The sequence below is a fragment of the Podospora pseudocomata genome (assembly GCF_035222375.1).
Source record: "Podospora pseudocomata strain CBS 415.72m chromosome 2 map unlocalized CBS415.72m_2, whole genome shotgun sequence".
NCBI lineage: Eukaryota > Fungi > Ascomycota > Sordariomycetes > Sordariales > Podosporaceae > Podospora > Podospora pseudocomata.
In genome coordinates this window covers 852,599-877,853 of record NW_026946365.1, presented here as the reverse complement: position 1 = coordinate 877,853, position 25,255 = coordinate 852,599, and the positions used below count along the sequence as shown (strand labels likewise).

The 25,255-nt window shown below is 52.2% G+C and overlaps 6 protein-coding genes across 6 annotated transcripts; 4 read left to right on the top strand and 2 right to left on the bottom strand.

The window, feature by feature from the left end:
• Positions 1–1,286: 1,286 nt before the first annotated feature.
• Positions 1,287–3,435, bottom strand: QC762_201540 (uncharacterized protein; the record flags this gene model as incomplete). Its single annotated transcript, XM_062887044.1, has 2 exons — positions 1,794–3,435; positions 1,287–1,735 (listed from the first exon to the last, which is right to left on the bottom strand). Exons 1-2 carry the CDS (start codon positions 3,058–3,060, stop codon positions 1,287–1,289), a joined length of 1,716 nt encoding a protein of 571 aa, XP_062746825.1. The 5' UTR covers positions 3,061–3,435.
• Positions 3,076–4,333, top strand: QC762_201530 (uncharacterized protein). Its single transcript, XM_062887043.1, is given in 6 exon segments — positions 3,076–3,165; positions 3,176–3,348; positions 3,403–3,434; positions 3,565–3,687; positions 3,738–4,048; positions 4,058–4,333. Coding segments are annotated over 2 exon segments (369 nt in total). The 5' UTR covers positions 3,076–3,165; positions 3,176–3,348; positions 3,403–3,434; positions 3,565–3,596; the 3' UTR covers positions 4,016–4,048; positions 4,058–4,333.
• An 855-nt stretch (positions 4,334–5,188) lies between these two features.
• On the bottom strand, positions 5,189–8,883 carry QC762_201520 (uncharacterized protein; the record flags this gene model as incomplete). The annotated part of the gene is made up of 2 exons (XM_062887042.1): positions 5,994–8,883; positions 5,189–5,196 (listed from the first exon to the last, which is right to left on the bottom strand). Exons 1-2 carry the CDS (start codon positions 6,211–6,213, stop codon positions 5,189–5,191), a joined length of 228 nt encoding a protein of 75 aa, XP_062746823.1. The 5' UTR covers positions 6,214–8,883.
• Positions 8,884–8,993: 110 nt separating this feature from the next.
• Positions 8,994–12,906, top strand: QC762_201510 (uncharacterized protein). Its single transcript, XM_062887041.1, has 6 exons — positions 8,994–9,505; positions 9,685–10,416; positions 10,482–10,760; positions 10,808–11,902; positions 11,963–12,572; positions 12,636–12,906. The coding sequence occupies exons 2-6, from the start codon at positions 9,776–9,778 to the stop codon at positions 12,762–12,764; spliced, it is 2,754 nt and encodes a 917-aa protein (XP_062746822.1). The 5' UTR covers positions 8,994–9,505; positions 9,685–9,775; the 3' UTR covers positions 12,765–12,906.
• Positions 12,907–18,811: 5,905 nt separating this feature from the next.
• QC762_0032250 (uncharacterized protein) lies at positions 18,812–19,410 on the top strand (the record flags this gene model as incomplete). The annotated part of the gene is made up of 2 exons (XM_062883252.1): positions 18,812–19,104; positions 19,174–19,410. Exons 1-2 carry the CDS (start codon positions 18,934–18,936, stop codon positions 19,408–19,410), a joined length of 408 nt encoding a protein of 135 aa, XP_062746821.1. The 5' UTR covers positions 18,812–18,933.
• Positions 19,411–19,993: 583 nt separating this feature from the next.
• QC762_201500 (uncharacterized protein) lies at positions 19,994–21,762 on the top strand (the record flags this gene model as incomplete). Its single annotated transcript, XM_062887040.1, is given in 2 exon segments — positions 19,994–21,502; positions 21,508–21,762. Coding segments are annotated over 2 exon segments (1,764 nt in total).
• Positions 21,763–25,255: the final 3,493 nt, after the last annotated feature.

Sequence of the window (25,255 nt, the reverse complement as noted above, 5' to 3'; positions counted from 1 at the left end):
GCTTACAACCAAAGGTGTCAATGCCATTTTCCTTACACCAGAGCTATCAACGGATAGAATGCCGAGAGCTATGTAATAACAAGCAACTAATCTAGTATAAACTCTCCTACAAGCAGCCCCTTGTCCAGCCATCCCCAAATAAATCCCCATCTCCAGACTCGCCCAGTTTTCACGACACCCCCGGCCTCACAGTATCAACCTCTCCAGCTCTACCACAAGTGGCCGATAAAAAAGCATGGAGAGCTGTGTATTGTTCGTTACAATTTCCATATATACAGAAAGGGGTATCATCATTTTCTCTTTCCTTCCACCCCCCCACACACACATAATAATACAAAACAGCTGTATCACACAAAAGTCCAGGCACTGAGCAGATCCTCACCGAAATCGAGGACAAGGACATTGACTGCCGCTCCCTCCCTCCCGTTGAGCCTCAACCCTCTATTCAGCCCTGCGGTTCCGCCCAAAACTCGAACCAAACTGCCCAAGGCATGTAGCATCATCCACTTTCAGAGTGCCACTTCCATCAACCAGCACCCATCGTTCCACACACCCGGGCCGATCCCATATGTGCAGAATCTGCAGGGAGATCTGTTCCTCAAGGTATATCCCATGTACCTAAGGTGACCACTTCGTATCTTTTCCTCCTTCTCGATTAGGTCGAGCTTCGAGAGGGAGACCAACAGTACCAGACTTGAGGAATGCCCGGTATTCCATAGATGATTCGAGGCCTCATGAAAGATGCCATAAAGACCGAGGGCCCTCTAGATGCCCGATATGCTTGCTTACTTCAGTCAGGGGGCTCCAACCCAGCCTGTCCAATGAGATCTTGTAGCTCCTGACCAAAGGACCGAATGATCACAGCATTAGCAGCAGCAGGGATATCTGCAGTATGGTCAGGGTTGAATGTCGTTATTAGCCAAGAGGTTCTTCACGTGTTGGAGACATGTTCCCTCCCTCCCCTCCCTCTCCGTGCGTGTGCGGCAAGCACAACTGCTGTGCCCCCTTGAAAAAACCCGCCTGGGCCGCTGACATAAACCAAGCAAGGCAGTTATAAAGTGGTTAGCCACCACTGCGGCAGCCCATCACCGACAACTGTCGGGCGTCCATTTACCACTTCCATTGGTCCTAAAACCAGGGAACCGACAGCAAAATCCCCAGCTCCACCTTGGAACTTAGAATGGTCCTCTGCTCTTTGCACACCTCTGTAGCTCCCTCAAGGCAACCACCCCTACCGCCCCAGTCACAATCACCGCCCCTTCCCCCCCCCCCTAAATCAACCCACCCTACCTAGGCACAACCCCCCCAGGCATAATCTTCTTCTTCGCCTTCTTCTTGTCCTCCCCCTCTCCACTCAACTTCCTCAACCCCTCCTCCACCTCCCTCTCATACACCCCCTTATCCCCCCCCTCCATCTTCCCAATCATCTCCCTCGCCTGCTCAAACTTCTTCCTCGCCTCCTCCGTCTTCCCCTGCAGCGCAAGAATAGACCCATAATTGATCACCGCCGCAGCACAAGCCTGATCGCACTCCTCAGTCCTCTCCTCCCCCGTCGTCCTCTTCGCCTGCGCAATCGCGTTCTGCGCCCATCTCTCCGCCGCCTCTAAGTACGCAGAGCGCTGCTGCTTGGCTGTAGCAAAAATCTTGGAGGCGTCTTGCTCCATCAGAGCATCAACGGGGGAGTCACCGGGTGGGAGGAGGGGGTGTTCAGCGAACGAGGTGGATATGTTGGACACTAGACGCATGTAAGTGAAAATTTGGTCAAAAAAGGGAGATGAAATAAAAAAACATACTAAGCATGGCTGTATGGCATGGTTGATCGCACATTCTTAGTGCTTGGAAGAGAAGAGGCACGGCCAAGTGATGCTGGGCCTGGGCTTGGTAGTCGTGCGCCAGAGATTCGAGCGTGCCGCCGATTTCCTCGGGTGTCATCCATTTGCCCTCTCCTTCTTTGAGGGGCTCCTTTTGCCGGCGAGCCAGTTCTCTGAGGTTGGTTTCCACGGCCCAGACGAGCTTCTCGTGGGCGGTTTCCCGCTCTAGAACATGGTCATCAGAGTAGAGAGAGGCGAGCTTAACAGCAATGCCAATCGACTTCATCAATAGACGTGTGCGCTTGCCGCGGAAAGTTTCTTTTGGCTGAATAGGTGTGCCGTCTGAGTTGGTTGGTGGTGGTGGTTGTTGCTGTTGTTGAGCAGCCGCCTCTCCTTCTGACTTGGCTCCTCCCTCTTCCTCAACCGGTGGCGGTGGGATAACAACCATCTTGACCTCACCCGGTGTCTCACCTTCCATAGCCTTGATAGCATGCTGAGGCTTGTAGTTCTTTTGCCCCGGCAAAATCTCCTCCTTTTCCGCCTTCTCAAACGCAACGATCCAGCGCTGGCAGTCAGAGAGCAGGTTCTCGAGAATGTGAATAGCGTTGCGGTGGTTGTCGATCTTCTCGAGCCAGTCGGCGAGCTTGAGCTTGATGCCCATCACCTCGTCGGAGAAGTGGTCCAGTTTGTGCTCCTGGCAGAGCTCGATAGCCTGCTTGTAGTAATGCAGCGCGCGCTTGGTGTCCTTTTTGAAGTCACCAAAGTAGAGAGCTTTCCTCAACGCGAAGGCGACGTCCTCGGGGAAAACGGTGAACGTGGGAGAATTGTAGTAGGCAAAGTATTGGTAAAAGGTAAAGGCGAGGAAACACATGGAGAGTGTCGCACCAACGGCGCCGATGACCAGACCGATTGGCTCTTCCTTCCATGTCTGTTTGAGCGATGTCTTTTTCGTGATTTCCCATCCTCGCTTCATGTCCCTCTTCCATAGCGTCCAGAATGTTGACCATAACCCCTTCTTGAACTGTTCCTTCTGAGCCTCTCCTTGCTCGCCCTCTTTCCCCTGCCCCTGTTGTTGACCTGCCCCTTGTCCACCGCCCGGTGGTGGGGTTGTCGACTTTAGACGGCCTTGCTGGTCGATTCCGAGGGATTGACGAGCTCCATTAAGCGCTGTTTGCGGGCTTCTTCGTGGTGTGGAAAGTAGTCTCTGCGCTCCTACAGCCCGTAGACCGGCTATTCTTGGAACCGGCATGGTGGAAGTTGGGCAATTCCCACTTCTGGTGATGCCCCTTGAACCTGGAGTTGAAGGAAACTTTTGGGAGCTTAAGTCATAGCTCTTGGCAGCTCTCTCCGGAAGCTAACCTAAGCTTCGCAGATAAGATAATAGTGCCTGAGGCACCAAACCATCCTTTTCTTGGCGGCCGCTGCACGTCATTGCCCAGGTCCCAGCCTGATCCCTGTCGAGCCGCCACCATCCCGAGGTTCATCTGTTGTCTCAACTGAACAATCACAAGATTCTTGACTCAGGGTTCTCCAGTACGTAAGTATTTCTTACCTGCTTTCAGGCTCCGCCAGATCTAACAAAGCTATTCAGAATCAACAAACCTTTCTGTCTGACCGAAAGCTGTATGTTCCCCTTTTCTGCCGGCGGTAGCTATTTTACCCCGCCCCCCACTTGAGCTCGCCATCAGCTTCCCCTGAGCAGCCCCCCTATCACCAACACAATCACATCTCACCACTAACATCGTTCACTCAGCACATAAATCCCACATCACAAAATCTGTCAAAATGTCCGGCAAATTCGAACCCAAAACCCCCGTCCAGCTCAACCCCCCAAAGGACGACCCAATCTCTCTCTCGGAGCTGGCCAAAGCAAACGGTATATCTACCACCCTTTCACCCTCACACATGTTCTAACTCAAAAAACAGGTGAACAAGCAGACGGAAAATGCTACGTCGCCATCAAGGGCCTCGTCTACGACGTGACGGGCAACAAGGCCTATCTCCCCGGCGGCGCCTACCACGTCTTTGCCGGAAAGGACGCCTCCAAGGCCCTGGGCAAGACCTCGACAAAGGTCGAGGATGTGGATGCCGACTGGTCTGGGCTGACGGAGAAGGAGAAGGGGACGTTGAATGATTGGGTTACGTTTTTTAGTAAGAGGTATAATGTTGTGGGAAGGGTGGAGGGGGCTACGAACTTTGAGTAGAGGTTGGGATGGGGAGGAGAAGGCAGGGGAGGGGTGGGGAAGGGGGGTTATAGAGGGGGGAATAAATGATTTGATGTGATTACTTTGATTGGATGCTGATGTGTGGAATGTTTCCTTGAGTTGATCTGATGATGGGGGAAAGTTGGGATGGTAAGCTGGGATGGAGGATGATACAACGAAGGGACGAAAGCTTGGAAAGTACGGAGGATGTATGTCCCCGGTAAAGATGGGTCTTGGTTCAGCCTCTGATGCACGTATTTCTAATCCTTGGAGTCTTATTATACCAGAACTGAAGTATAAATCAAACAGAAAGGCCTGTCTGTACCTCCTCGTAACGCATGGCTCGAATGAGAAAATGCGTAAAGCTTTCCGCGGTCTCTGAAGGAAGTTGCTAGAGGTTTTTAGGGCCGCGCCCTTGACCGTCGTGCTTGTCCACGAGGTAAGTACCGCGCCAACTGAACACAAAGAACAGTCGTAACTCTTGTGAAAGTCTAGTGGTGTGGTGTGAGGTATGGAAAACGTTACACCCGGCCTCCTCGGAGTTGTTTTCAATTTGTTAAAATGTAGGCAGCTACCTAACGTCAGTTTGGAAGAATCCAACTGACAGCAGGGACGTATTGTTGAGGATTAACCATTAACCCATTCATATATTCCACATCCCCCACTTCTCGGCCGCTGACCCCCTCTGCTGGGTTTGATGTGTGACATTTGTACCACATGAATTTTTTCACCGTTTCCATGGAATGCCTCCCTCTCTGCCCATGTCCCACCTTCAACCAACCCCTACATATCTCAACTACCTACCCGCATGTAATTCCCCGGCCCCGACTGTCAACCACGTAACGTGTGTCACCTTCACCTTCTTAGACACCCTCTCTTCAGTTACCGAACAATTCGGTAGGTAGTTCTTCCAACAGCAAAGGATACCCGCATCCGATATAGACAAACTAACTGTTCATGTAAGCTCCCCAACCGGGGGCCGGGGGGGGGGGGTTGTTCCCAGCCATCATCAATCATGCTCCCGGCCGGCAAGCAGGCTAGCAAAATTTTCCCCAGTCCCCATTGGAAAAGGGGCTGGAATATTCCATCAGCCGAGTATGTAACACAGGCGCCCATGTACGGGAAGGCAAGGAAGGAAGCCGGCAGTGTGTGGCTCATCATGTGCCAGATGGTCTATGCGGCTTAGGGAAAACGGGGGTGGTAGATATCAAGGGGAAAATACCTACCTACCTACCTTGGTATCCGTCGTGGGAATAAAAAAAGTAGTTCATGATTGCCCATGGCGGGTTCGGACGTACAAAATGGTTTGGGACAGACAGACGTGGTTCGTCCATTCCCGTCCGCGTCCGCGTGTTACCGCATGATAGAAGGAAGGAGGGAAGGGCACGGGAGATGACACGAAGGTTTCTTTCCCGAGGGTGGGACGTAATTCGGTGGAGGCGACGAAAGAAAAAAAGAATGGGCTAGTTTTTTTACTCAGTGTCAGCGAGTTTCCTCCTGGTAGTAGTAGATTACTGGAACAACCTTTATCCCCAAAGTCCCCCGCCTAGCAAGGCGAGAGGACAAAAGATATAGGTATGTAGTACAAGTTCGGGAGACTCGGTGATAAGATAGGTGGGCAATGTAGGTACCAGAGTGTGAGACTATATGTAGTGGACTGTTACTGTTCATCATCATGGCAAAGAGTGATTGGATTGCTCTTCTCCTCTTCCAAAAAGAAGTGTGTTCTTTTCCCACAAAATGTGTAACAGTGAAACGCCCCCCTGGATGAACAAACCATGAAAACTCTATTCTGAACTCCGACAACACCAAGAGACAATCTTTTGGCTCCCCCATCGAGATGAATCAGAAACTGGCAACCGTGGCCGATGGATGATCTGCAGCGAAGGACCAATGGCTGGCTGGAAAAGTCTAGGCTCGACCGCCTTCTTGGTGTTAGCACTGGATGGAAGTATCTGACAGCTGACCTCTGACGTACCTTGATTGGACCCGTACCAACCGCTCATCATCTGGGCGTGGGCCTCAGCTGCCTGCTTTGCAAGACAAGCGTCACATGGACGGCCTTGGTCCCAGCAATGGCGTAGCCGCTTTACAAAGTTGCAGGCGTGGCCCGGGTTGTTTCGGGCTTTATGACAGTATGACTTGAGCCGGAAGTCTGAGTGCTCACAGGACCAAATGAATTCCTCGTAGTCGCACATACCGACGGCAAGGGGCGAGGTAAAAAGGGGCGAAGCGGGTTGACTGTGTTGGTGCTTGGTATCCTGAGATTCTAGAAAGCAGTCATTCAAATGACTAGACAAGATTCTTCAACAACCTCGAGACGAGACTTTTAGCCCACAGTAATGACTGGAAGAGGGTGATCTGAAATTGCTCCGAGAAGATAAAAAACGGCGATTGAGGCATCTATATACCCCTTCCAAGCACCACATAGCTGCCAGTCACGTTTAAGCCGAGACTTCTCGATCGATAGTCGGAGGGTGCACATCATCACACTGCACCTAGGAGCCTGTATCTTTGTTGGATATGACGACGCCAGCCATCCACCTGTGAGACGACAAGGAGCTGTGTGGGTGCCATGAAGTGACAGCACATTCGGGTAGGATCGAATCACATAGTGCGTCGAGCGGATCTAGGCCATCTGTGAGTGATTGTTAAAGTCGAGCCTCTGCTCTGCAGTTGTGCTGCTGCAAAGACTGGGTCCTCCTCGCACACCTTACACCATCTGCAACGAAGCAAACAAACAGGAGTGGGGGTCGCCCGGCGCAAATTACCCAACTGACGCCTGGTGGCCGACATCAGACCAGCTGAGACGGACCTCGCCGGTCTTTGGTACATCAACCGGCCCGGAGAGAAGAAGGGATGTGGTGATGAGATTCCCCGACCTCCCTTGTGCGCAAAGATATCTATAAGTATGAGGATATCGACCAGTATCGAGACGTGGTGACTTGAGAGCCTCCCGAGAGCACAACCCTACCGAAAGGGTGACGGTAGGAGATGCGGAGCGAGTTCGGACTGGTTGGAGGCGATATCAAGGTCTCCCTGGCACTGATGCCTGCGAAGGCCCGGTATAGCGTGGCCATAGGACATCGGCCCGCATCGCAGTGGAAGTCAAGCTGGGGACAGTAGTGTTGAAGCTTCTCAGGCAAACATTGCTTGGTCTGCTGACGCTTGTGGGGTAAAAGATGGATCTGACGCTGCTTGAAAATGGTGAACAAGAGAATTTGGGGTTTGGAGAGGGTATGATATATGACCTGTCTTTTATTTCTCAGATGGTGGCTTGAGCCGAGTAAGCAAACATTCCTCGCCGTGCTTTGGGACGCCCGCCTTCTAAGCCGATTCGGGCAGCCATGATGCGGAAAAGGAGACCGGCGAGAATTTGGTGTAAAAATTGAGGCTCGCGGCCTATACAGGTTACACAGCCGAATGCCTTGTCCAATCCAGAACAGACCGCCAAGGCCCATCAGAAGCAGCCACCCGACAGGATTCCGATGAACTTGTGGTCGAAGAGAAGCCGCGCTTGACGGTCCGATACGGATCTGCATTTCGGGGCTCTTCCCCGGAGATGCTAACCTGGCAGGTAACAATACGCGAGGGAGCAAAGGTGTCAAGGAGCCCACAGCCCTGCTGTGAGTTGATGGAGTGGTGTCACTTTGTCTCCCCAACAAATCGGAAAGTCAAGCCCTTCACCACCTGGCATTCCTCTGGCAGTTCGATGGCGCACCGTACCACCTCATACTTGTCCGTTTCATACCCACACAGAGCATCCTCCTGCATGCTATTCTCGACAGTAAAGGCGTAACCATCGATGATCGCCTTGTTGTGATCCATCCTTGAAGGCGCATCAACGAGGGCCTTGTACTTGTTTCCCCAGACCTTGAGCAAACCACCTCGCACTCTAGCAGGCTTGTATACAAGTTCGTCGTCGAGGTTCATGTTTTCTTTGAGAACACGGGGGGTCTGCCCGCGTTCCGTAGACAAAGTAGAGGACTGGGTATTGGTCCTGCGCTGGAAGGCAACGGAACGGGTGATGAAAGTGGGCTTGAAAGTCGAATGCCCAGTCTGGTTCAAGTATGACATGATGTGGTTCTCACGTTCTGCCCCTACGATCTTGCAGAAGTTGGCCGAATCACCGTCATCGCCAGCGCCACTGAAGATGGGTGGGGTTGTGTCCAGGCCAGCCGCTGTCTTGACCTGCCCGGCAGTAGCCAATGGATGTTCAAGCTTGAGCAGATACGTCTGTAGTCGGGCGTTACTCTTCTTGCTTTGGCGTGAGTTCGTGGTGCTGACAGTTGCATGTGTGAATTGGGTCGGCCAGAGAGCATGCTCATATGCCTCCTTGTCGTACCCCTCGGCCTATTTCTCCGCGGCGATCATCTTCCACCCTGCATCAGACAAGGTCAAGCGGCTGTCATCTTTTCTTTGTTCCTGGGTTTGGCGGACGGCCTCAGAGGCCGTGTATGAGAATGGTGATTGCCATCGCTGAACTGTTCGGCCATCTGGCTCATCATCGGCAGTGGACTGCTGGACGGCTACCTGGCTCCAGAATTCCAAGGCAAGGAAGAGGCTCTCGTCGTGATCCCTCGTGAGGTTGCTGTGGTGTTTAGTAAAAGAATACTACCTGATGAGTTGAACGAGTCGGAAAATGATCGTGTTAAGGTTGATCATGACTTTCTGAATTCTGACTGGGCGGCCATGATTAAGGTTTTTCTCACCACACCTGGGAGCTCCATGACGAGTGCCACAAACCCTGCACTAGAAAAAGCCATCATAGCTTTCCGAGACTGAAAACAAAAAGGAAAAGACAAGTGCGTGAGAAATTTCACGCTCCTATGATCCTCCGATCCTGCTTCCACGAGAGTGTACACTGCTGATTCTGTTGTAGATGTGGAAGCACAAGGTGTGACTTGGCCGTGTAGCACAGCCAAGTGTCATCCAATCAAGAGATGTCAGTGGTGACCCACGTGACCAGGCGACCATGAGTTGTGCTCAGCTTTGCCAACTTGTAGGCGTTCTTCACCGAGCCTGATTGGCCTCTCAGCCAACCGGTCAGTCGCAAGTCACCGACTTCCCTCAAACAGAAACTTCCAGGTTAGAAAGTGGAAAAGTGAGGCGGCCGATGTGTGCTCTCAGTGCTCCTGTGCTCTGCCAAGCCTGGCACTGCTGCCTGTCATCCATCCCCTTTCCCAATTCCCAATTCCCAATTTTCACTCGACATCGGCTCCCTCTCTCCCATTTCACTGCACAAGTCATTTTGAGACGACATCATTGACGAAAACGCTTGCCTGGAATTCCATTGTTTGATCATCCCACTCCAACAACCTTGATCTCCGTTCGTCGCCCTCCTACCATCACCAGCCCGCGCCCGCCCATTCACAACTAGTGGCAATGTCTGGCTAAGTCGGGCAACTCCAGCTCTTGCACCGTGAACTGCGCCCGACGACTGCGGTCTTTTGACAAACACTGACAGAATCGGGTGTATTTCTTTCGTCCGTTAGTAGACCTTTTTCATATCTTCCATCCATAGTTGTTGGCCTTGTCGAGCATCCTCGAATTGAGATTCGAGGTCTAGAACGCCAAGACGTTTACCCGTTCCTCTCCTTGTCCGTTCCAAGATGGACTCCATCAAGAAGCCAACTGTACAGGCCTCCTCCCTGTTGACACCTTCTTAGACAACCACCTTAACTTGACGACATACGTTCTCACGATTGCCTCGTCGAATAATACAAGTCGTCCAGGCAGTCATCACGGGGGGCCGGCATCATGTCGCAGCTTCCGCGGTACTCTTTCGCCCACCTGGCCGAGCATGCTCCCACCTCTGACTCGTCCCAAATGGCGGGCATGACCAGGCCATCGGGGGTTGGTATCAACAACTACTCAGCATATGCCATGATGCAGGACAATCTGGGCGGCTTGAGTACCTATGGCAACAGACATGTCCCGCCGCAAAACATGATGGCAAGCACGTTGAACGCCAGCGATTTCTTGAAGAATTACCGTATTGTCAAAAACTCTCAATTAGCCATAGCACCAGTCTCATGGAGAGACTCTGATTTCACCGCACCTATTTATACCGAGTATCGAAACAATGCACCCCCGTCTGAAGCAGAAACGCTCGTGAGCCCAACCGGAGGAAAGCTTGTGTCCGATTCGGGTTACGGGAGCCAAACCATTCGGAGCGTGGGCAACCCGTCATCAGTGTATAATGGGGACGTCGACAACCCAGAGACGCAAAACATCACACAGCAGTTTAGTCGCTATGGTCTAAGCCAAGTCACGACCGAGGACAGGCCACGCCGCCGCGATGCTCGAAGTCAACGGGCGGGCTCCACCACTTCGACTGCTAACAACCTCAGATGTCTCGATTGCCCACAGCTCACCTTCAAGACAAACTCGGAGCTCAGGTACGTTGCCGGAATTTGTTCACTCGGGGTTGATCAGACTTTGCTGATGCAATATTGTTTGCCAGGAAGCACAAAGCACGGCACGAGAAGCCGTTCAAATGCGATATGCCAGATTGTCCCAAGGCAACCGAGGGATTCAGTACTAACAACGACCTGGACCGCCACAGGGCGGGCGTCCACAGGATCTACAAGAGTGATGCACCTGTCTATCAATGTGTTATCGACTCGTGCAAGGACAAGAACAAGACGTGGCCGAGGCCAGACAACTTCAGGCAGCATCTGAAGCGAGTACATCACAAGGAGAACATGGACTTGTCCAACTTTTTGTATCGGTGCGTTACCTTGTACTCATCAACAGTTCTAATTGGGAAGCTAACATTGTTATCGCCAGTGGCCGCCCGGATATCAGCGGTGCTTCCGTTGCCTCCGAGCACGCGCCTTCGGAAGCGGGAACACACTCTACCTATGCTGGTCAACATGCGTCATGGAGCGGACTAGGACATGGCCAGCCCGTGACGAGTCTCTCCCATCATGTGCCTGATGAACCTGCGGTGATCCAACCACAGCACCTGATGTACCGCTCGTCAATGAGCCAGCCAGATTACTCTGCTCTCATGAACGCCTCTGGATTCCACAGCCACCAGAGCCAAACCGGACTGGATGACCCACGTATCCCCATTGAGATGGATCTCCAAGGACTGAACATTCCACATGGATTCCAGCAGCAGGTTGAGCCCCCGGTTCAGGAGCAAACCTTGGAGCAACCGGGACATGTCTCTCCGGATATTCTAACCGGTGCCGGCAGCGGACTTTTGCCTTCGATGGATGAAGCGGGTGAGATGCACGCCCACCCCGCCGAGGTGATACAGATAGACGATGACACCAGCCCGGACAATATCATGCAGGAAGAAGAAGAAGACGATGATGATGATGAATTTGCGGAGCAGCAGCAGCAGCAGCAGCAGCCCAAAAATGAACCTGTGACTTTAACTTCCATCTCGCCAGATCAGATGACTCTGGATTATTCCAGAAGACAGTCGGCCGCCATGGTGGGTGATGAGGAATCTGAAGCTGGGGAGGAGGACAATGAAGTCACTGAACAACAGGACTCTAATCTTGAAGAAGACGCCAGCCGGCTCCAGCTTCTTGCTGCTGCGACGCCATCTCCCGAGCCTACTATTACTACCACCACCACTACTACTACTACTACTACTGCCATCGGGCAATCACCGGGGCGTGTTGTCTCGATAGATTTGGGGGATGTGGAGAACCTCAAGGCGACGTTGGAGATGCTCAGGTCACGGGGGATGCTGGATAGGATTGTCAAGGAGTTTGGGTATCAAAAGTCGGAGGAGGTGGTGGTTCTTAACAACACGACGACGACAACGCCGTCTGCGCCGTCGTCTGTTGTTGCCGAGGTTACGAAGGAGGTCAAGTGCGAAATTGATGATTGCAACAAGGTTTTTTCGAGGCCTTGCGAGCTTAAGTATGTCCCCTCCCCGTCCCCAAACTCAGTATCAAGCGACTAATTCTTTTCGGGGTAAAGAAAACACCAAAAACGCCACGCGAAACCCTACGCCTGCACATTTTCAAATTGTGACAAGCGTTTTGGGAGCAAGAATGACTGGAAGCGACACGAAAACAGCCAGCACTTTCAGCTGGAGATTTGGCGGTGCACCGAGCAGGTTTTTTCTGCCGCTGCTGCTGGTGAGAGGGGTTATGAATGCGGCAAGGTTTGTCATCGCAGGGAGAGCCTAAAGGGGCATCTGGAACGGGATCACCAGTTTCGCGACGAGGGGGAGATTGAACGGAAGCTGAATGATTACCGACATGGGAGGAACTTTGAGAGCAGGTTCTGGTGCGGGTTTTGCGTCAAAACTGTCGAGCCAATCGGGGTCGGGGGGCCGGCGCACAGCGAGAGGTTTGATCATATTGATTGTCATTTTATGGGGAAGGGGGGGTTTGAGAAGGTTGATATTGGGAGTTGGAGGAGTTTGGAGATGGTTGGGGAGCAGGAGGTTAGGGTTGGTGGTGGTGGTGGTGGGACGAAAAAGAGGGGGAGGGAGGAGGACGGGGGGGATGTTGTTGTTGGGGGTGGGAGAAGTGGGAAGAGGTCGAGGGGGGGAAGGGGGAGGGGGGAGATGTTGTGGACTTGTGTAAGTGCTTGTCTTTGCCTTGGCGACATGTGGATAACCGGTTGCTGACTTGGTGGTGTATAGTGCAACTGCGGTGCATTTTGGAACTTTGAGACGACGAACCAGTGTATGGACACTTGCAGCCATACGCAGTGTAGGAATTGTCGGACGTTTGAGAATGAGGCGACTAATGAGGAGATGAGTTTTGATTAAGAAAGCATTGCGATTGGGAGGAAAGATTTCTTTTACTCTTCTTTTGTTTGGGGGGGAGGGTATCTCGGATAGCACGCATCTCATCACTTTTTCGGATGGCCAGTTTCTTTCTTTTTTTTTTCTTTTTTTTTTTCTTTTTTTTCAAAAAAAATTTTGACATCATCATCTACGCAAAAGTGTGAACTACCTCTTTGTATCATGCACGGCATCTCATATTTTTGTCCTTCTTCGGTTGAGCAAGCGGGGGATTCTGGCATTATTGGGATTTGGTATTTTTGGGAGGATTAACGATGGATTTATAGAGATGGATGGGTGGATATTCAGGAGTACTAGCATTTTCTCTTGACTTGAATTTGATTGCATCCCACTTTTGCAGTTCATGTTGTCGTCATCTATGTAATAAGTAGGAAGAAACGTCTTGAAATCATGGTGATAAAAAGGGAATGACAAGTGTGAAATGTTTTTGGTATTGTGTGAGAGGCGAAATGCAGGAGTTTGAACGAGGAGGGCAAATCTGAATGGTATCTGTCAAGTTTGATGGACCGGAACCCACCTAGATGGGACTGACAGAATTCAGGGCTGGAAATGGTGTCAGGAGAAACATAGGAAGCGGGGAGAGCTCAAGGCTACACGGCCCATGAGTAAGAAAGCTGAGATTGCAACCACCACCAGCTTGGCTCAGCTACCTGACTACAACCTCTGACCATCATCATCATGAAAAAATGATGGTTGTGAGGGTGAGGGTGGCAGCGGTAATTAGGCGTCTGTACCACCAAAACACACAGACGGGCGAAGTGATAAAAGGATGTATGTGTGTATGTCTCTCAGCCCAACAAAAGCCACGCGCGTTTAAAAAAAAATTCCCCTGACCAACCGGGATGAATTTTGACCAAAATCTCTTAGGATGACCTTTTTGAGTTTCCTTTTTCGAGTGGCAGAGAAGGATTAAGCGCGGAGAAAGCAGAGATCCGGGAGTGATCCCTGCTGGGTATCATGGTGGTGAAGGTTGGGATGTGTCCGTGGGGTTGGCCTCATGTTTGGCAATGTCTTGACCCGGCTGATGTCGGTTCAGACTTGAGTGAGATACTTACTTCCAAGCCTTCTCCAAGAAGTGTGGCTTGCTTTAGTGGCTGACAAAAAGAGTAAGAGGGGAGGGGGCATGCGGTGTGGGCTTAGTAGTGTACTGTGTACAGGTTGGCTGGGGAGAATATCCCTTTGGTAACAAGAAGAAGGATAAGATGCCCAGAGCGAAATAATTCTTTGAGCGTAAATCAAAGTTGCGTGTTGACCGGATGCCGAGAAAGAAACTAGCCTGAACTGGGGGGTACTAGTAAATAATGAAGCGGCAATGCCACACGTGATGGCTCCGGGCAGGAGTGTCAGGGGAGAAATAGTCTCTCTTTGCCCAGAGGAAAAAGAGACTTAGCTGGGCTTTGCCCTGAGCTATTGCCCCCGAGTGTAAAAAGGGTCAGGTTTGGGCAAGCTGCAGGCGATGTTACGTGCCCTGGGGGATGTCGTGATGAGCGCCGAGAGAAACGGAGCCTGAGCTGTGTTCGATAATGCTCGGTAGATCCGGTCCGGTACCAACGATGGGGGGTGCTCGAGGGTGTTTCCAAGCAATTCAATTCCTTTTGTTCTGTGTGATTGTAGAGACTGCGATCATGATTCGCGGGTGAGTGAGCAAGTGCTTTGCATGATCCTACGCACCTAGGCATGTGTTGAACTTGCAGCTTTCGACATGCACCTTTCAGCTGGCCCAGCCACACCAGATAACCCAGATGGATGGATCTTCTTGATCGTTTGGTATTATCCTGCCGATCTTCTTCTGTTTGCGAATGTGGTGGCGTATAGCCGCATGAGTTTCTGGTCCCATTCAAGATATCATGTCTTGATGCTTATTCTGATGGTTGCTCGTCTTCGATGCCATGTAGGCCTTGGTGTGGTTGATTGATTCATGGTTCAATGATTACAGCAAAGGATCCTTCGAGTGGGTGTGACCGTGCGGTCAAACCTGGTCATTGTTCAGGTCGGCAAGATCTTGCCGTGCTGGGTCGGTATCTTTGGACAGCGACGTTTTTGTGGCGTTCCCTAGTGCCCTTTTCTTGGTATTTCGAGGGTCTTTTTGTGAACCGGTGGCTTGATAGCGCGAAGGGACAGCCCGCATGTGGAAGATAGTCAATGGGCACATAGTCGGACGATGTGATAGGCTGCTTCGTTTCGGTGCCTTTGGAGGGAGTGGTATCTGATGCCGGGATCGGGATGGATGTGGGATGGTGTTGAATTGATGACGGACGGTTAGGTAGCCATGATGGGTCAACATGTATTCAAATAATGAGTGCCAGCTTTGAAGACCTGGCCATAACTTGACTGATGATCCTCATCGCCGCCTGTGGTCCCGACAGGTCTGATCCTGCATGTTCTCTCAGGAGGTTGTGTATGTGTGTGTGTGTGTGTGTATGTGTGTGCGCGTGTGTGTAGATTGCAGGCAAGATCCGAGATTCTCGGCCGGAGAACTGTCGTCCCTATGGCCAGGTCTATACGTACCTAGCAATCCAGAGCATCCATCCATCCATCATGGCGTTACTGCCCTTCGCACCCTCGTTTAGGACCACCTCCCACCCACATTGATCATCCACACGTGCGTTCTGGTGTCCAGGATGATACATCCCTCATTGTAGATGGTTACTTCAGTCTCACCTCACAACTCAGGCCTTCCATGCGGTGTGGATGTGTTTTGTCTGAGGATATTCTCGTCAATGAACTTTGTGGTGGCGATTCTCATGCATCTTAGGTCTTTGTCGGCGCCAAAGCAGGCCAATAGCTTTGCGAGGCGAAGTTAGTAGGAAGATGGGGAGGTCGGATGTTGTTTACATCTCTTTCTGGTGTTCGGTGTAGACCAGCCTTGAGCATTACACGATGCATCCCCCGACTAGAACAACATTTTCGCGGCTCTTGACCTCAGCTGGTGGTGGCAAATCGTCTGCACGCTGCATACTGCGTCATCCACGGCGTTTAAACTTCACCTCAATGAAGAGGCAGGGAGAAAAGACCTTGGGGGTGGTTGAGTAGGCGTCTAATTCGGCATCCCCCGTCCTCGCGCTTAAGAGCCTATGCCTATGGCGGTGGCAAAGTTGGAACATCGCAAGCCAATTCCATTGAGTAGATAGTTTTGTTCTTGTAGGCGTCAAGATGAGCGTACGAAGATGGCCTCTGTGGAATGGTGGTGGTCAGGCCTCGTTACCACTTTGACACGAGGCTTGATGGTGTACGCACGGGGACGGGGACGGGGACGTTGGGCCTCCTAAGATGACCTCCTCCATCGTGAACTTGGCGTCAAGGCTGCGAATTATAGACAGAGGTAGGATGTTGTGGGCTCTGTTGACCCATTCGTGTCCATTTACAGCTGGTAGAAGAGTAACGGGTGATTGCTATTCAGAATGGATTGTGTCTTTCTGTGCCTGCTCTCGGAATCTTCACCACTTTCCCCATCGATTTGGCAAAGGCACTTGGCTTGCATCTAAACCGAAAGACGGGTAAATAACAAGATCCTGGTCACCAGATTAGAAGTATCATATAGGGCTCTGATATCTTTGCCTCGTCGGTTGGGGTGTAAGGAAGCCCTTTGCCCGATGAAGACACCCAGTTGGGATACCGACACCCAAACAGAGATGGCAGTGAGTTCACAGCCGGCCCAGATGACCTATTTTGAGCGAACCGCCATGAATTTGGAATTCACCATGATGTAGGGTGGCTGGCCCGGCCACTCTCCCAAGAGACTCTTGAAGTCTGAAATCTCCAGATGCAGGGGTAAACCCTCAGGGGTAGAACAACCATAAGACCCATGACAGGATGGTGTAGCTCATGAGAGTGTAATTGGTATGTTTACATCGGGCTTACATATACGTCTCGACTGGGCTGGAGCCAAGGGCGCTCCGTCTGATCTCTCAACATCTGAAGAGATCTCGAGGTCGACATGGACGCGGCCATGACGTTATGGAGACTCGTCATTCGTTCTGGAAAGTGGAAGTCTATGCAAGAGCCAACCCCTGCTGCACCCTTGGTCTGCTCTTTTTAGTTGTTTGTTTCATACGGCATTGACGCAGGGCCCCCCCATATCCGATCAAAGGGACGCCACCAGGACGGATGGGTTGGTCAGATTCGCGGAGGGGCTTGCCTAGATGGAAGGATGTCGGTCGCGCCTAGACGGGCGCTTTTCATCACGAGACCAATGGGCCGGATCTAGGTGTGTGGTAGAGGTGTCTGTCCAGCTTCGATTGTCATTTGTGAAAGGAGGCCCGTCGTGGCGGCCAAGGTCAACAAACCATGTGAGACGTTGCTTCTTGACCGTTTTGTCTTTTTGGTTTCTGTCATTGCTGATGATCTCTTGGAAACGGGGTGTCGCCAGTTGGTGAAGTTGTTCCCTCGGAAGTGTTTGGCTGATCAGTTGGAGTTACACGGCGGGGTGCATGCAAAGAACAAGGCGACCACAAGCACCGTCACCACCACCGTCGCCTTGCCAGGCTTCCCCCTCCAGTGTCGCAGCGGCAGTCTTACCAGTGTCGATTTGCTATTGTGACATTGTGACGGGTGTCAGGCCAATTAAGCTCATGCGTCTCTGACCGCTCCGTGTTCTATCGCCGGTCAAGAGGCTAAAAGCTCGACCGATGGCCATTTGCCGTTTACAGAGACCGATAGGTAGTCGTCATTGAGGCCCGTCGCCGGCAAAGAGAAACGTCGACTAGGGCGGTCTCTGACCGTGGGGCTGGGTTCTTCCCAAGATTTCTGGCCCCCAAGACGAGAATAGGCTTTGCTTGTTGCTTGACTTGCTTGCTCTCTGGGGTGTCATGCTGATTGGCCGTCGATCCCCCGGGCCCGCGACAAGTCTGACAGCCACGCTGCTGCCGCCGGGACGAGTTGAAGACAAGAGCGAGGAGGCGAAAGCTGCGGGAGGACGGCGGGCGGGCAGGGGAAGACTGGGCCCGACAGAGATTTCTGCTAATCACTGGCCGGCGCAGAAACATGTGACTGTCCAGATGTGAGGTCTTTTGCATCAGAAATTACAATATCACCCTACTCTGAGGTTGAAATGGCGGTGGAGGTGTGATTTGTTGACGAACGACAGCATATCAGAGAGGGACGGGAAGGGCCAGGGCCCAAGACAGAGGCGAGCCCAGGGCGCTGGGTTTGAAGACGGGAAAGAGAGATTCCATTCTGACCGGCGACGCAAAGGGCCCAATCAGAGCGGCCATGGTTGAGACCAGAGGGGAAGATGCTCAGAAGCTGGGCGTAGAACCCCACCTTTTCCGGACGTCTGCCACGTCCGCGGTTGCAACCCTTCTTTTTCTCTCCCGTCTGCTGTCTGTCATATCCTGGTGAGGAAATCGATCGCAGTGTTGTCGCCCTTGGATGCCCTGCATGCTTGGGCTGTTTTGGTGAACGTGACAGAAACTAGCGAGATGTCAGATGTGCCCGAGACGACACGACACGACACGACACGACATGACAGTCGACTGTCAACGATGGAATTCATCTCAAGCATCAAGAAGAGACGGAAGCCCCGCCAAGAAAGATGGAAACGAAAACAGCCGCCATGGCCAAGGGTTAATAAGGATTCGAGCGTTTGGGTCCCTGGGCCACTCACTGGATCCAGTGGGGCACCTCAGTCTGGGGAGAAACGGACAGCTTCTTAGCGTCTGTTTTAGCGGTGATCCTAAGTGCACCGACCACCTCCCAAATCACCAACAAGCACAGCAAACCAAACATCATGATGAAGTGATTTTTTCAGCTTTTTCTTCTTTCCTGACTGACGTGACTGACACATGCTCATGCAGGAAGTAAATCGACCTTGTGGCGCCCACTCTGATCGGAAATGGGCAAATGCCACTTTCATCGGGAGCCACGAATCACGCCGCCGTCCGGGGAAGCAGGACGACGAATACAAGCAAGTAAAAGCACAAAAGAGCCTCAAATTTGGACATCCCGCCATCTGCCGTCTCCTCTTGTCGGGTTGGGATTTGGTGGGGGGATTTTGCTCGACCAGGGGAGGTGTCTGTGGGAGGGTGTCGATATCATCAAGAGCTACAACAGCTGTCCGCGAACCATCGCTCTCGCCCACAACCCGTCCGCGCTCCAGGGCAGTCTGCAGTCTGGGGTATGTACCTTGCTGTTCATGTTCGCGCCATTGACTCGGCCCCCGCTTGTGACATATCAGATACCTGAGCGACTGGCCTCTACTGTGAAGCCCCGAGAGTGCTCGGCGGGAGAACCGGGCATGCAAAGTAAACGAACTCTCACTGGAAACAGCTCCCGCGTCTGTTTCGACATCTCGCGCGCTTCCTCTGTAGGTATCATGTACCCTGTGCGCTGTACATTTCAGACTTGTCCCGTATACAACTCACCTCTTGATCAGAAAGCAAGCCAGCCTGAGGCGCAGCGCTCAAAGACGACGGCTCACAACACCCTTCTAGCGCTTCTCAAGAGATTGTTGCCAACCCCGTCCGCCCCCCTGCCGCCAGGGGTCGAAATCGGGCAGGGGTGGCCTGGGAACCTGGCCTCAGCCCCCCCTCCTGTGAGCCAGGGCCTTTTCGCTACCACCTTGGCTACTTGGCAGAACCCTCTTGTACCAGATGCTGTGCTTAGGCTGTAGGAGTACATCCTGGGCCCACAGCAGAGCCGCATTCTCCCCGAGCAGCGAGCCACGAAGGGGGGAGCGTCCTTCCCCTCTGGCGATGAGCTTAGAGAGTGGTGGGCTTGGGCACAAGTGGGGAGCAGCAGAAAGAACCGCCAGCTCTGGCGCGCTCTCCCGAACTTGGCACACCAAGATGGAAACGCGGTCACTGCCCTTGTCTCCATGTGGTTCGTACCTTTTGTCTTCTTCATATTTGATCCAAGCTGCTCCCGCTCTTCGTGGTCTGTTCTTGATCATCGCCACATCGAGCCATGCAGCATAAGTCTCCCTCGCCTTTTTATATTACGGTGCGTGGGTCTCAAGTCCAGGATCCGCTGTTGCATCTTTTGTTCACTGCGTCTTCACGTGCCACCCATACCTCGACCTCTTTTCCATTTTCCTTTGCTGGATCCTTCAGACAGCACCGCACATAACTACTTGCACCCTCCCATGTTGGCTCTTCAAGCTTGAGGCTATACAGCTCTGGCTTGCCGTACGTTTGTGTCTTTGACGCTTTCTGCCCCAACATCGACCACCTCTCTTTCCCCCATCACCATTCAAGATGGCTGGCCACTTCTCAACCATCTTCAGCAGCACTTCGAGCTTTGGATATGCGAACATCGACGTTCCTATCCAAGACTTGGCTGCGACACAGGCTGAGGATAACCTTTACATCGACCCTATCCTCTCCGCCACCACTCAGCGGTTCCTGAACGACACCCACTCCAAAACATACTTTACGAGCATGGGCGTTTCCGTTGTTCCACCACCGACGCAACAACGATTCGCCAGTCCCATGTCTTCCCACGAGCCGTCCTCCGCCTCGGGCAGCGCCCCGAGCCCCGGTGCTGAGACTGAATCTTACTACGAGCATCCCACGACGCCCCCTGAGGTCCCATCTGTCTTCTCACCCACGCCAGGGCAGTTTGACGACTTCTCGAGCACTCACGACGCCATTATCAGGTTCACGGGCTCGGGCATGATGCCGAGCTACGGGGCCTGGACTGACGGCGGCATGAACTCGCTCTACAACGACAACGACATGGACTACAGCCAGGGCATGTTCTTTGAGCCGAGCTACACATCCACCCAGTGCGACATGAGCACCAACCAAAACACCGTCGGCTCCGACTTTACTCGTCTTGCCAGTCCGGCCGAGGACATGCCCATGATCAAGGAGGAGATCCAGGCTTCTACTTCTTACTCTTCTCCCCTTAAGCGGGAGCTCGACCACGACAGCGACTCCTCTTCCGAGGAGTCTTCCCTCCCCCCAACCCCCAAACGCCACTCCGACTCTGGCTCTGAAGACGAGCACCGCCCTGCCAAGAAAACCAAACTCAACAACAACAACCATCCCGCTCCCATCATCCAACAACAACGCATCCCAACCCAAGTCTGGCACCCCCAGCCTCAACAACAACAACAACAACCGCCCAAGCAGCAGCGGCTCTCCAAACCCTCCCCACGCCGGATCAACCCCTTGGCTCCCTCCTCGGTATCCTTCAAATGCCCCGACTGCAACCGAACCGACTTTCCCGACCGCACCGACTTTGACGCCCACGTCAAGAAGCAGCACACCCGCCCCTTCACTTGCGTGTTCCACTTTGCCGGCTGCGAAGCGACCTTTGCGGCCAAGAACGAATGGAAGCGTCACGTCATCACGCAGCACCTGCTGCTGGACTACTGGCTCTGCACAGAGGGTGTGTGCGCCAAGACGAACAATGGCGGTTGTCGTCTGCCGAATGGGACGATTTTCAATCGCAAGGATTTGTACACCCAGCACCTGAAGAGGATGCACATGCCTGCTGGGGCGAAGAAACTTTGTGCTGGGAGGGCGAATAAAGGGGGGGTGTTGACGCCGGGGGAGAAGGAGGAGATGGCCGGGTGGGAGGGGAGGTTGAGGGAGCTGCAGGAGAGGGGGAAAAGGGAGAGGTGTAAGCTGCCTGAGGTTATGAGGTGTCCTGTCAAGGGGTGTAAGGTGGGGGAGTTTAGGGGCCCGGAGGCGTGGGATCAGAGGATGGAGCATGTGGCTAAGCATCTGGAGGGGGCGGCGTTGGGGAGGGAGGGGCAGGTCAGGTTTGGGGGGAGGAGGATGGGAGCTTGGTTGAGTGGGCTAGGAGTAGGGAGGTGGGGATTATTGAACGGGGGGGACGGGGGGGGAGGTGGGAGTTGAAGAAGGTGTTGGAGAGGCAGGGGGGTGGCGGGAACGGGCAGGTTAGGGGGGGACAGGGACAAAAAGGGAGGGGGGTGAGGGAGGAGATTGTGGTTAGTGGGAGGGGGGAGGAGGAGGATGCGGAGGGGGATGTTGATGCTGAGGGGGAGGAGGAGTAAATGAGAGTTGGGTATGATTTATGACTATTTGGATACCTTTTTTTTTTTTTTGGTTTTGTTTTTCTTTGATATATCTCCTGCAATTCACGACATGATGGGTTGGTATGGAATGGTATGGGATGGGATAGATGGATTGATTTGGAACATCTGGCAGCGTGGGCAAAGGAATAAGGAATACCCCCTTCTTTTTTCATTTATTTTCTTTTTCTTTCTCTCTCCATTTTTTTTTTCTTCTGGATTTTCACTCTGTAACGGCCGATAGTTTCCTTTTTAGTTGATTAGTTGTTTAGTTTTAATGCTGTTTCTTGTCAACATTTAACATATTCTCTCCAGCCATCATCATACGGTAGTTGATTTTCTTGCAGAGAATGGGATTGTCAAATCAGGTGATTTTCCAGAATGGAAAAATGCCCAAGACGTCCATCCATCCCCTTATGCAAATGGTTGCCTCCTTCACACACACACACACACAAAATGGTAAAAATCCCACGCAGAGACGGACGGGTGCATCTTGCCTGCCTAGAAACTTTTGTTACAACCAAAGTGGTGTATGTCTCGGGCATTGCCTTATTTTCCTGTCGTGTATTTTGCACCCATCAGATCTGTAATAAAAATTTATATGAACGTTGTGCAAAAGGTGGTGTCTTTTGTGTGTGTTGTCAGTCGGTCTTCTCGGTGTCAGGTTTGAGTTACCGGTGACAGTGGGGGCCGGGGGCCGGCTGGTGAGCGAGCGCCCGGGAGTGGGGAAGATCTGGAGGGAGATCTGGAGGGAAAAGGACGAAGTAGTTACCGAAGGGGGTAAGTGGAATTGGGAACGAGAGAGAATGGGTTACATTTTGGTGCGTGGTGATGTTGATTGATGATGGAGATGGAGGTAGCGGTGGAAGAAAGTGGACTTGAGCTACACGTAGGTTGTATCCATCTGTCTACCTACACAGTATGTCCATGCCACACAGTCACTGCGCCTCCTCGCAGTGTTCGAAGCTATCGATCAACCGGTTGCTTTTTCTAGATCCAAAACATCTTTGATGATGATCGGTTGTGGGGAGTAGTGTAATGGCGCTCAGCCAAGGCATTCTTTTCCAGTTACCCTCTTTGGCTTTTGGAAATTCTACTCTGGTGGCTCAGGTGGTAAGGATGACATGATTTTGAATCTGCAGACTAGGTATCTAGAAAAACAAAAGTCCACGATGGATGCAAGATAAGTTAACCTTTGCTTAATGGCGACTGGTGTCATCGTCAGACATTTGAACGGCTGCCTAGCGAAAGCAGCCATCTACCTACCTGTACACTACATGCAGACGCAGTGTTTCGGGGCCTTTCTCCCTCGTCGAGGTGCAACACAAGCTCTGCCTACCTTACCGACCGACGTGCTCGCAGCTGAAGGAACCTGCCCGCCCGTCGATCTGTCTCCTGCATATGGGTGTGTGTGTGTGTGTGTGTGTGTACCTGACCATGTCAGTTCCTCTCGTGTCGGTTCGGCTTATAGGTATCCTTCAGCTCGGCACACATGCCCGCTTCGCCGGTCGAGGATTTGACCACTCACAATGTTTCTCTACGCCGGCCGGTTCGAGATGGAAAAGAAGCAATGCCAGAAAAGAAAATTGTTTGCTGTGATTATTTCTGGCAGTTGGGCGGGAAGAATTGCGGGGGTGGCCGTGACAAGCCGCTCGTGGGAAAAAAGACAAACAAGAAGAAAAGAAGAAAAAGGCGAGAGAGAAGGCGTACAAGGGTCTACGTTCCCAAACAGGAAAATCGGCGAGAAAGCTGGGGTTAGTTAGCGATGGATTATGCCCAGCCAAGGAGAAAGTCAGGTCACGCCTCCTTTTTCTTTTTTCTTTTTTTTTTCCTCGCTTTGCTATTTTGGAAAAAATGATGCTAGTCAATTGTATTTCTCGAGTTTTGGAATTTCAAGACTTTTTGATGAGGTGACGGGAACTTGTGTTTGGTGGTGGGTTGGAATTCCATTTAGATGATCATTCAGACAGACAGGGGGGAGGTGACTACCCGTGAGATGGTGGGGTGTGCGCATCAGCTGTAAGGTGCCTTCCTTCTCGGTTGTCATGGCACAGGACGGCGCAGCGTAACTTCATCTTTCCGTTGAGTGGTGAAGACTGGAGCAAAGCGTCTGACAGAACGCCGCGCGATTAACGTTGCAGTGGGGTTCCCAGAGACCACCTAACAGTATGGTGTGGAAAAGAGCCCTTTGGATCATGGCGGCGGCCGTGGCACGGCTTTTCGTCGTTGTCGTCATTGGAAATTGAGCGGCTTCTACCGCGACATGTCTGGACCTGTGACTGAAGGAGTGGCATGACGAACAGATCATGACCCAAGGTGAGAGTATAAGACAGGAGGTCTGGACCTTTGGAGGCTTGCCCAGCTGAAGACACTGACCTGACATTTGTGCTCAGTATCTCCTCGGTGTGAGGGTGTGGTGTTTGCCGCGACATTATGATATTTTTGTCGTTGCCCGTGTTAGGTAGCTTATCAGTGCTAGGTGGTGCAGTGCAACTGACAAAAGGGCCCCGGGAGACTGGTTCCAAACATGTGGTGCTTCTGGTAATCGACAGCGCCTTTTCAGCTCCGGAGCAAGCTTCCTGATCTGTACCGTAGCATCTGATTGCAAGACTTCGGGGCTGACCATGGCCCATGGGGGCCATTTCAGCTTGGTGTTTCTGTTTGGTGATCACCTCTGGCAAATCCGATCGGATCAGGGGTGAGTGTCATTGCCAGAGGAAGCGAGTTTGGGACCAGACGCTGTTGATATAAAAGGGGTCACCGCGCTATTTTGCCTGCTTATACGATGGATACGGTGATACCCGTCAGCGCCAATCAGAGCCAGAATCAAGGGCCAACTTCATCACTTGTCCTTTGTAAATTCTGGCACAAAGAGAAATGGAAACGAGAAAGGTACTTTGGGGAGTTAATTTGTTGAGCTATATGTTCAGGGACGGCGAGGGTAAGATATAGTTGTAGCCGCTGGGTCTGTGTAACGCTTCTTGGAAGCCAAAGAAGGGCTCAAGGTCGCATTCAGTCAGCATGATCCCGGCCAACGTGGACCTCTCCAGAGTTCTCCAGAGAATGGCTCAAGTGTTGTATCGCGAGTTCCTGTGCCGCTTGTTGTAAACACTTGCAATGCCTCTCCATGGTTGAGACACCGCTTTACCCCCGAAAACGGCCATGTCTGGACCTTGTGCCAGCGGCTACGAGAACACGTTACCACCGTTATGATTAGGTTCTTACATGGCTTGCGGCTTAAAGACAGATCTGAACAACATCGCACTCGGACATTTGTCATCTTCAATGACGGGTGTCACTTGTTGTGCATGTCAGCACTTTGTGTGCTTGGAGAGTGTTTTCCGGGACTGAACATGAAGATGAAGAAGGGTACACTCGTGGCATCAATGAACCTAAACTACACTTTGAAGAGTCAAATATGCCAGTTTGTCTATATTTCGGAGGCAAATGTGAAGATTGACGTTTGTTTACATGG